Source organism: Chinchilla lanigera, unplaced genomic scaffold, assembly GCF_000276665.1.
Source record: "Chinchilla lanigera isolate Chin_1 unplaced genomic scaffold, ChiLan1.0 scaffold00013, whole genome shotgun sequence".
NCBI lineage: Eukaryota > Metazoa > Chordata > Mammalia > Rodentia > Chinchillidae > Chinchilla > Chinchilla lanigera.
The window spans coordinates 17,531,086-17,542,606 of record NW_004955414.1 but is presented as its reverse complement, the minus strand read 5'-3'; the positions used below and the strand labels follow the sequence as shown (position 1 = coordinate 17,542,606).

General features: G+C 40.3%; 1 protein-coding gene across 3 annotated transcripts in view; it reads right to left on the bottom strand.

Moving 5' to 3' along the window:
* Positions 1-11,521, bottom strand: part of C2cd3 (C2 calcium-dependent domain containing 3) — a 113,614-nt gene that overhangs the window by 15,306 nt on the left and 86,787 nt on the right. For all 3 annotated transcript variants that reach the window (XM_013511937.1, XM_013511935.1, XM_013511936.1), the window contains exons 27-30: positions 8,565-8,770; positions 7,059-7,192; positions 5,724-5,885; positions 2,461-2,681 (exon numbers count right to left, since the gene is read on the bottom strand). In XM_013511937.1, coding sequence (XP_013367391.1) covers positions 2,461-2,681; positions 5,724-5,885; positions 7,059-7,192; positions 8,565-8,770 — 723 coding nt within the window. The remainder of the gene's footprint in view (positions 1-2,460; positions 2,682-5,723; positions 5,886-7,058; positions 7,193-8,564; positions 8,771-11,521) is intronic.

Genomic DNA, 11,521 nt, shown 5'->3' with positions numbered 1-11,521 from the left:
TTTTTTTTTTTTTTCTGAGACAGGGTTTTGCTATGTAGACCAGGCTATCTTCAAACTTGCTATGTAGCTGAGGCTGGTCTTGAACTTGTGATCTTTCTGCCTCAGCCTTCTGAGTGTTGGGATTATTGGTGTACACCACTGCACCTAGTTGTTTATATGATTTTTTTTCTGTTTTTTTGAGACAGGGTCTCACTATGTATTTCACGCTGGTCTTGAACTTACCATATAGCCCAGGCTGGCCTGGAACTCCCAGCAATCCTCTTGCCTCAGTAGCCCCCACCTCAAGTGCTGAGATTACAGGCTGGCTGTTTACATGATTCTTTGAGAGGAAAAAATGTCACTGGAGGTCAAGGTGATGCCTTGGGGTAAGGGGTCATACCTCCTTCACCCAACAGAGGGCTCAACCTATAGGATGTACTAGTTATTTAATATATTGACGATGTTTAGGACTCAAAGGGGAGTTAGTAGATGTATGAAAATAGAATATTTCTACTTAAAGACAGGAATAACTTTCTTTGGTTGACTATCATGGTATTTTTCTCCACTCCCACCTTTAAAAAGAAATTGAATTCACTCATCCCAGTATAGAATCTATACATTTTGGTTGAGCAAAAATGATGCCAATGCACCCATGTTTACAGCAGCACAATCTGTCATAGCTAAAGCTTGGAAACAACCCGAATGCCCATTAACTGAGGAATGGATAAAAAAGATGTGGTATTTTTATACAATGGAGTATTACTCAGCTATTAAAAAAGATAAACTTGAGGCTTTTGTAGGTAAATAGATGCAACTAGGGACCATACTCATAAGTGAAAGAAATTAGACCCACATATGTAAATATCATATTGTCTCCCTTGTGTAAGAGCATGAAAGAGTAAATAAAACCCAAAATGTACAATAGATAATATGAAAGGGAAAGAAATTGCTTAAAGGAAGGAACAACTGGGATGAGGGAAAGAAGAAAAAGAAAGGAAGAACTAAGATAAAATATATATATATGGATATAGAAGGATAGCTGGGATAACTGTACTGCTGATGTCTGGTTGTTTATTGAAAGGAACAGTTAATGCTTAAATTTTTTTTTATATTTTGACCAATTTGGCATGCTTATATCTGGTAATCTGAGCAACTGACATGAAGACAACAATATTCAATACAACAACCATTGGTGAATTGGTGAATTCTTACCATTTTGTCTAGTGAAACTCTGTATTGTCTCTAATATTTTAAAAAATTATTTTCTTGGGCTGGGGATTTAGCTCAGCAGCAAAAGCGCCTGCCTGGCAAGCGCAAGGTCGTGAGTTCGGTTCCCGGTACCGGAGAAAAACCAAAAAAAAAAAAAAAAATTTTCTTATTCTCTTTAATGGTTTGATCAATCTTCCATTCTTACATCTGGTAATGTGAGCAAATTCGTTGAAGATAACAATATGTAATAGAACAACCACTAATAATTGCTATCATTTGGTTTTCTTTGTGAGACAGGGTCTTACAACCAAACCTCATATAATTTTTAATATTCTTGCTTTGTTTCATTTGTATTTTGCTATTGTTCTTTTTTTACTATTCTCTTTAAAATTAAAAAAAAAATGATGCCACGTGAGGGCTAAAGATGCTGACCTCACTGATTTCCCAATGTTCCCCAAAGCTTGACTGATGAGATTTCCAGGTCTTAACCCTGGATCCTGACTCAATGGGATGGAATAAGAGCTGAGAATCTGCATTTCAAACTAAGTGCCCCAGTAACTCCTACGTTCAGGCAAGTTTGGGAAATAGCTACTCCGGAGTGGTCTCAGTCTTGGCCACAGGTAGAATTACAGGAGGGGGTGTGTTATAAACAATACTATGTGTGGGTTCAGCCTCAGGGACCCTGTGGCCCTGTGGCGCGGCCAGGGCAGATAGATTTTTATAACCTCCTCCGTAAGTCCAAATGCAGCCAGAGTGAGAATCACTTTGCCTCAGTAGGTGGACTATGAACCCCCAACACCCAGAACCACCCAGGGTGCTTATTAAGAATACAGACTTCTGGGTTTTGAGAATTAGATTTAACCATGTTTGTAGTTGATTTTTTCTGAAAAAATGACAACATAGGTTCAACAACTTCTAGAAACAACTCATCTAATCCACCCTTCTCTTTTTTCATTGGGGAAACAAATCTCAAGAAGGGAAAAGAGATGCTCGTATCTCCTGCTTTTAGTGCAATGCTCTTTCCACCGCTGCATGCTCCTGTGCTAAGCTGATGTGTCCGTTTTTTAAAAAGGAAGGTAGGCCAGGCGTGGTGGCACACACTTGTAATCCCAGCACTTGGAGGCTGAGGTAGGAGGATTGCTGCGAGTTTGAGACCAGCCTGGACTACATAGCGAGACCCTGTTTCACAAACAAAAGCCAAACAAAAAAATGTGAAAACTGTTGTTCTATTTGTTAAGAGGCTTGTCTGAAGCAGACACAAAAGAGCCATACCTGAGATTAAAGAGCTGACCTGCAACACCAGGTTACTGGATTTCTCCAGAATGCACTGGTTCTGCAGGTCTCGGCTGCTGACTCCTGGCCCAGGCTGGTCCCTGTGGTTCTCCTGGCACTGTAAAATGGCAGGATTGGTGTGAGGGCTGAGAGGCAGGAAAGGCTTGGTGAGCTTCTGGCTGAAGTACTGCTGGATCTCATCGAGCTCACTCAGATTCTTCCTGGACAAAAAAAAAAAAAAAAAAAGAGAGAAGAACGGTCATTCATGGAGAGCAGAAGAATTCACAAGAATCTTTTATGTAACACTTGAGCTAGAACCTTAAAATGTCTCACTTGGTCTCCTCTTTGTCTCCAACCTATCATTCATCCTTTACCCCTCTGACTACAGTTCTGTGCTGACAACAACTCTGTTCCCTCCCTGACTAATATGGTTCCTCTTCTAATGTCTAGCGAAAAGACAGCCTTTTTTATAAGGAATTGTTCTTTTTTTTTTTTTGTCTTTTTGAGACAGGGTCTCACTGTTCAGTTCAGGCTGGCCTTGAGCTCACTTTGTAGCCCAGGCTGGTCTCGAACTCGCATCGATCCTCCTGCCTCAGCCTCCCAAGTGCTGGGATTACAGGCATGCGCCACCACAGCTGGCTATAAGAAACTGCTCTTGACTACCATTCACGTCCTCACTTCTCCTTACTCTGACAGAATAAAAGCCAAACTAACATCATCCTTTGCTATCTCATAACCATTCCTACTTATTCTAGCAAGTGACTCTTCTAACCAGCCTTCCCTGACCATCTAAACTGGTTCAGGGAGCGGGGTGTGGGGCACACACCTATAATTCCAGCACTTGGGAAGCTGAGGCAAGAGGAACATGTTTGAGGCCAGCCTGGGGTACACAGTGAGTTCAAGGCCTGCCTGCACTACTTAGTGAGACCCTGTCTGAAGAGGAAGAAAAAAACTGGTCAGGGACTCCACTTGTGGGTCCATAGTTCTTTCTGTACTCTTCAACTGCAGTACTTGTTTATTTCATATCTATTTCCCCTCATTTACTATGAGCTCTATGATGACTCCTTTATAACTCTTTGTGCTTGGCACAAAATAAATTAATGCTGAATGGATAAGTGAACATGAATAAATGCCTTTAAAGACTTTCAACGGAGCTGCCTACATATACCCTCACCACTGTCCAATGTGAAATCACAATAACTTTCAGCTGTACAGGACTGCTTTCAAATATACCATCTTGTTTAATTCTCAGCCTACCATTTGAGATCAGTAATTATTACAAGAATTTAAGGTTGAGAGAGTTCAAGTGATTTGTCCAGGATGAGGAGAGCATATTCAACTTTGTGACTGCAAGTCTTGTGCTTTTCCCCATGATACTAGATAGGCTCTGTCCCAAGTGGGCCGCTCTTTCCTCACACTTCTGTGGACGCCGAATCCTGAGCTGAAGCAACTCCTGTATCCTCTCTTTCCATTCAAGCCTGAAGCTCATTTTTCACCTTTTCAAAGTTCATTACTCCAGATCATTGGGTCACCTACCCCTTCAGTGTACTCTTTCACTCTTAGCATTTCTACCCACCTTGTCTTAGATTTCCTCTTAATTTTTTCATTATTTCTTCTTTCTCTTCCTTTCTTTCCCTTTCTTTCTTTCTTTCTTTCTTTCTTTCTTTCTTTCTTTCTTTTTTTTTTTAATCTTTTTGAGACAGGGTCTTGCTCTGCAGTTCAGGCTGGCCTTGAGCTCATTTTGTAGCCCAGGCTGGTCTTGAACTCGCAACAGTCCTCCTGCCACAGCCTCCTGGGTGCTGAGATTACAGGCATGCGCTGCCAAGCCTGGCCCTGCATTATTTCTTAATTTAGTTTCCCTAACTGGGCACAAGTATCTGGGAATAGAAGATAATATCGTAAACATCTCTTTTTCTCTAGTACATTCAATGTGTCTGGTACAATTAGCACAACACAGACACTAAATACCTATGAAGTAAACTGGAAGTCTTCTGTCCTTTTGTTAGGAACAGTGTGTATGTCTTAGAATCAAATTCAAATAAAAGGAGAGAATAGGTTCATCTTTATCACCAGAGGCTCTATCAATTAAGAGTGGTGTCTATCAGATCACTGCAGTGTCTATATTCTGGCGTATGCCACGTGGGCAAATATCTCAGCAGGGCCATGGAAGCAAATGTACACTTGATGAAGCTGTACAGAATATATAGACCCACTGGTCTTGTCAAAGGTTCTAGGTGTACAACCACAGCCCATCATCAACTGGCTCACACTACACTGTAATTTTCTCTACAGTAAAACAGGTTTATTAATACTTGCCCTGTCGGTCTCACAGGATTGCTGTGATTCATGTGAAGCAAGTTTTAGGACTCTGCATCAAGGAAATAATGCGGGTTGTTTCATTTCCATTTGGTATAGACTCCCTCTAGGCCTCTCAAAGCCTAATTTTAGGATTAGGGGGCATCAGCATTACATGAGAATGGGTTAGACATGCAGATTCCCAGTCCTCACGCTACTTCTACTGAATCAGGAAATGTGTGGGTAAATTTTAGCAATCAGTGTAGTATTAGGGCCCTTCATATGATTTTGATTTAATGAATTCTGAGAATCACTGTTCTAGGATAGTGGTTTGAAACCTGGTAATTTTGGCCAGGTGTGGTGGTGCATGCCTGCAATCCCAGTACTTGGGAGGCTGGGGCAGGAGGATAACCGCAAGTTCGAGGGCCAGCCTGGGCTACAGAGTGAGTTCAAGGTCAGCCTGAACTACATAGTGAGCCCCTGCCTCAAAAAACCAAAAACCAAACCAAACCAAACAAACAAACAAACGAACAAAAAACCCCCCAGAGATTTTTCCCCTCAGGGGACATTAGGTAATGTCTGGACACTTTTGGTTGTCATGACTGGGGGAGAGGTGTTACCCGTACAGAATACAGTGGCCAGGGACACTAAACAGCTTACACTGCAACGACCTTCACAACAAAATATCGATGGTACTGAAGTTGAGAGGAATTGCACGAGGGTGGGTTCCAAATATATAAATGACCTGATAAAGTACAGCCTAACCACCAATGATTTTACGAAACAGCCTCCCCTGGGAGAAAGTGGATGGCCTTAAACTGAGACAGATTCATCAGCTCCCAGGTCCGGGCCAATACTGACGTGCGTGAGTGCCTCCTACTACACCTGGAAATGCACTTTTACACCTTGCCCACTGCCCTTGTGCTCCCCACTAGCTTCCTACGTCTTTTCTGAGCAGAAGGCCACACCTTAGTGAAGTCAGAATGGAGGTGCTGGAAGACAAAGGTGACGCCGTGAGTCCGTCATCACTTGCTGAGACTGCCTCTCCCTGCTGCAAAGATTCATGGAATCGGCGGATGTTCTGCACGTGCTCTTCGTGACGTGATCCTGGGCTTCTTACGGTATTACTTCTGTTATGGGAAAATGGGAGCAAGATAAATTCCAATGTGAAAACTTATCCTAAAATGGCACTTCAAACCCATCCCCTCTACCACAGTTCTGGCTTCATCAACTCTTGTTTGGGTTACAAATGTCTCCCAAATAATCTTGCCTTTAGTCTCACCCACTCCACCTCCTTCCATTCTTCACATTATAGTCCGAGTGATTTCTCTAAAACATAGACCTAACAACAGTAATGTGTAAGGAGTCCTTATTTTGATGTTGAGCCTTGTTATAAGCCTTCAATGTGTATTAATCTGTTTTATCACCCTCATTCCTCTCTAGCTGTGGTTTTTTTTCTTTTTGTCTATAGAACAAACCTCTAATTTCTAAGCATGGTATTCAAGAATATGACTGTAGCACTTTTTTAAATAAAAACTTTATTGATGTAATTCACATACAATTAACCTACTTAAAAGTGTACAGTGCAGCCAAGTGTGATGGTGCATGCCTGTTATTCCAGAACTCTGGGAGGATTGCAAGTTTGAGCACAGAATAGGCAACTTTGTTGGACTCTGTCTTAAAAGAAGAAATACTGATTCAGATTCTTTGTCCATTTAAAATTTGCATTATTTGCTCATTTAATTTTTTATTTGGCAGTTCTTGTGATCCTCCTGCCTCAGCCTCCCAAGTGCTGGGATTACAGGTTTACTTGGTCATCAATTTTTAATAGTGTTAAAGAGTTCTAAAGTAAAAATGTTTCAGAACCACTGCTTTACTCAGAGTGTATGAGTTGAAGCAAGGGGTCTACTCAGTTAAGTACTGCTGTTGCAGTGGCTGCTGTGAGAGAATACGCCTTACCTCCTCCCTGAGTAGGAGAGAAGGACATGCGACTTTAATTTTAGACCCTCTCCTCTGACAAGAGGGAGCGTTTTTGCTTTTGCAAAGCAACCTGGCACATAGTTTTCGGAGAGGAAGGATAACACATTTCTCAAAAAAGTTTAAAGGTTCTAAGGCCTTTCTCATAGCAGTAAAAATTCTAGCTCCTATTTTATAAAATTTTGTTTCCACAGATCTTAGGGTAAGAGATCAACAAACAAAGTTCTTCACCTGAGTTTCTTCCTCTAACAAAGGAAAGAGAATTGATAGGCCAGTCATAGACTTCTACTCTTGACCTCATTTCTTCCCACTAAGAAATGACTCACCTTCCGGGAGAGGAGCAATGAAGGTCCTTTGAAGAGGTGTAAGTAAGCTGGTCTTGAGTGTGTCTTGCAACACCACCGGGGAACGCAGCACGTATATCAGAGGCAGGGAAGGAAAAGGGACTGTACACTGGGGTCTGTAGGAGCAGTAAATGGTACATGGGTTACCATAAGCCCTTGTGGAACAAATTATAGAAACAAATTTGTAAAATTTACTCAGGGTAATACTGAGTATTTTTTTTTTTTTTTTTTTTTGACTTTCACAACTTGTTACCTCCCATCTGGGCATGTATCTTCACTGACAGCTCATTCATTCGTTCATTTTTTTTTGAGACAAGGTCTTACTAGGTAGCCCAGGCTGGCCTTGAATGCATGGCAATCTCCTTGCATCAGCCTCCCAAGTGCGGGGATTATAGGAGCGCGCCAACATATCCAGCAATACTGAATACTTTCTATGTATACGTGTGTGTGTGTGTCTGTAGGTTTTTTGCTTGTTTGCTTTTTGAGACTGGAACTCACTTGTTCAGACTGACCTTGCACTCACTGTGTAGTCCAGGTTGGCCTCGAACTTGAAGTGATCTGTCTGCCTCAGCCTACTGAGGGCTGGGATTACAGGTGTGCAGCACCACACCTGGCTCACTTTCTAGGTGTTGAACACTGTGCTAAGCAATTTATATTTTCTCATTTAAATTTTATGATTATCGTATGGAGTCAGTAGTACTGTTCTCCTTATTTTATACTATACTATCAGATTGAGTTTTAGTTGCTTTATCTATGTTTATGTTCTTCCAGCTACTTTGTAAACTGGCTGAAGATCATCTTATGTTTAGCTTACATGTGAGGATAATGTGACTGTGATAGTTCTTATTGCATGACTATTAGGGTTGAGCTGAAGAAAAAAGACCTTGCTGTGTATAGAGATCAATCAACTCTTGGTCATTTTCTTATGCATTCACCTATTCAGTATTTATTGACACCCACTCTATGTCAGATTTTGGGTCCATGCACATGTGAAAAAAGGTGAATAAAACAAATACTTTGCCTCAATGGAGGTGGGATAAAGTGGGAAATTCTTCTTTCCTTTATAGTTGAACTCTTTGAAACAGCTGTCTCTATTCACCATTGTTAATTCCTCTCTTTACAATCTTTATTTTTGTTTTTTCATGACAGATCAATGATTTTATTGTAAAAAAAAAAAACCCCAGTGGATGTAGTTTCAGATTCTATACTGCAGCTAACCTTGTTTTATTTAAAAATGATATATAATTCATGTATTATTAAATTTATCCCTTAAAAATGTTTTATTTATGGTTTTTGGGATATTCACTCTTCTGCAGCTATTACTATATAATTCCAGAACCTCCTCAGCACCCCTCAAAAGTAAAGACGTAGCTATGAGACACCAATCCATATATCGTGTGTTCACAGAAAGTACCTCAAAATGCAAAGAATCTTTGCGTAGGTTTTGCTCCGTAGAACCCTTATTAGTTAGGTGTGACCAGCACATACCAGTGATGCTTGGGTCTCCATCCCACGTCTTGCTTGTCTCTCTTCTTTGAAGCGTATCAGACTCTCCAGAGGGGAGATGGCGACCTTTATTTGCCCTTGGCACTCTCCACTGAAGTCTGTAATGTTGTACCAGCCACAGATAAACTGGAAGCCAGAGAGCAGCGGGGAGAGGTCCACGGAGGCAAAACCAATCACTCTCTCCTCACCTGTGGGAAAAGAGAAGAGCAGGGCAGTGTGGCTGGACATATCCCGCACAGAGAAGCTGATTCAGATGACTGGGGGAGTTCAGTGACCCCAAAGTCGTCACAGAAGACGACAATGAGTTTGAGAGGGCTGACACCAGTGCTTGCTAGAGGTCCCTTTCTACATGGCAGGGAAGAGCTGGTGGAGTTTGCTATGTTTTTAGAAAAATATTTCTATTATGGAAAAAAGGGTAAAACAAAATTTCAAAATAAAATAATAGGAGAATAACAATACTTAATATATTACATGTTATCTTTAAAGTAGTTGCTCAGGGTACAAGATATGGGCAAAAAAATTTTTTTTTTTTTTTTTTTTGCTGGGTGGCACAGTAAAATTTATTTGTCTTTATGACTTCCCAAAAACTTCTCCAATCAATATTAGCACAGACTTTCCTTTTTATAAGAACTAAGAGACCCTAATAGTATAATTGACTTGCATTTTTTTCCCTTTTCGCTACTGTCCTTTCACCTTTCACTCATCCTATTTCCTTTTTCCTTTGAACAATTTCTTCCCATTTCATAATAGCTATTGTACATTTTAGACCATATTTACTTTTTCAGTTCCTCACACCAGGGAGATAATACAGTATTTACACATGTGAGTCTGATTTATTTTACTTATGAGTATGGTCTCAAGTTGCATCCATTTACCTGTAAAAGTCTTAAGTTTACCCTTCTTTATGGCTGAGTAGTACTCCACTGTATAAAAAGACTGTATCTTTTTTATCCATTCTTTGGTTGATGGGCATTTGGGTTGTTTCCAAGATTTAGTTATTACAAATTGTGCTGCTATAAATATGGGTGCACATATATCACTGTGGTATGATGTTTTTAATTCTTCTGGGAAAATACCCAGAAGGGGAATAGTTGGATGGAATGGGAACTTCAATCCTAATTTTTTGAGGAATCTCCACACTGATTTCCACAGTGGTTGTACCCATTTACATTCCCACCAGCAGTGGAGAAGGGTTTCTTTTTCCCTACAGCCCCTCAAGCCTTTGTTATTGGTTGATTTCTTAATGATAGCCATTATTTCTGAGGTGAGATGGAATCTGTGTTGTTTTAATTTGCACCTCTAGAATGTTAAACTGTTTTTCTTTTTTCTGGTACTGGGAATTGAACTCAGGACCTTGAGCTTGCCAGGCAGGCGCTTGTGCCACTGAGCTATATCCCCAGCCCTGAACTTTTTCTCATATATTTATCTGCCATTTGTATTTCTTCATCTGAGAAGTGTGTATTCATTTCAGATGCCCATTTCTGGATTGGGTCTTTGAATCTGGGCGGCGGGGGGGGGGGGTCTGAGTTTTTTCAATTTTTTTTTCCCGGTACCAGGAATCGAACTCATGACCTTGCACTTGCCAGGTGGGCGCTGTGCCACTGAGCTAAATCCCCAGCTCCTTTTTTCAATTCTTTATATGTTGTAGGTAGAAGTCTTCTGTCTGAGGGACAGCTGGCTAAATATTTTTCTCATTCCGTAGGTTCTCTTTTCACTCTGTTGGTGATTTCTTTTGCTGTGCAAAAGCTTTCCAGTAAGGTGAGATCCCATTTGTTGATTCTTTGTAGTATTTCCTGTGCAGTTTGGTTTTTGTTCATGAACTCTCTGCCTGTCCCTACGTCTTCAAGATTTCTACCTATTTTCTTTTTCAGAAGCTTTAGTGTTTTTGTTTTCATACTTAGCTCTGATCCATTTTGACTTTAGTTTGGTGCATGGTGATAGACATGGACCCAGGTTTAGTCTTTGGCATGTAGACAGCCAGTTTTTCCAGCACCATTTGTTAAAGACGCTGTCTTTCTTCCAGTGAACATGTTTGGCCCCTTTGTCAAAGATAAGGTGGCTTAGTGCGTTTGTAGTTGTGTCTGCATCTTTTAATCTGTTCCACTGATCCTCAGGTCTATTTTTTGTCAGTAGCTTTGTAGCCTAGTTTCAAGTCAGGGATTGTGATGCCTCCTGACTTGCCTTTGTTGCCCAGAATTGCCTTTGCTATTTATTTTAGGTCTCTTCTGGTTCCAAATCAAGTTTAGGAATGTTTTCTCTAGTTCTGTGAGGTATGTGAAGGGCATTTTGATCGGGATTGCATTACATCTGTATGTATAACAATATTGAGAGTATGGACATTTTTGCTATGTTGGGTTCTTTCTATCCATGAGCAAGGCATATATTTCCATTTTCTAATATCCTTTTTATTTGCCTTTTACAAAGTACTGTAGTTTTCAATATATAGTTCTTGTACTTCTTTTGTTAGATTGATTTCCAAGTATTTCATTTGTTTTTGGATGCTATTGTGAAGGGTGTGGTTTCCTTAATTTCTTTCTCAATGAGTTTGTTGTTTGTGTACAGGAATGTTATTGATTTTTGAGTGGTGAATTTGAATCCAGCTATGCTACTGACTTTGGCTATTAAATCTAAGTCTTTTGGTAGAGTTTTTGGCATCTTCTATGTGGAATATCATGTCATCTGCAAATGATAATTTCACTTCTTCCTTTCCTATTCTTATTCCTTTTATTTCTCTCTCTTGTCTAATTGCTCTGGCTAAAGTTTCTAGAACTACACTGAATAGGAATGGTGATAGTGGATATCCTCGTCTTGTTTCTGATTTTAGAGTGAAAGCTTTCAGTTTTTGTCCATTTAGTATGATGTTGGCTGTTGGTTTGTCATAAATGCCTTTTATCAGATTGAGGTAAAGACCATCTGTTCCAATTTTCTGTAGGGTTTTT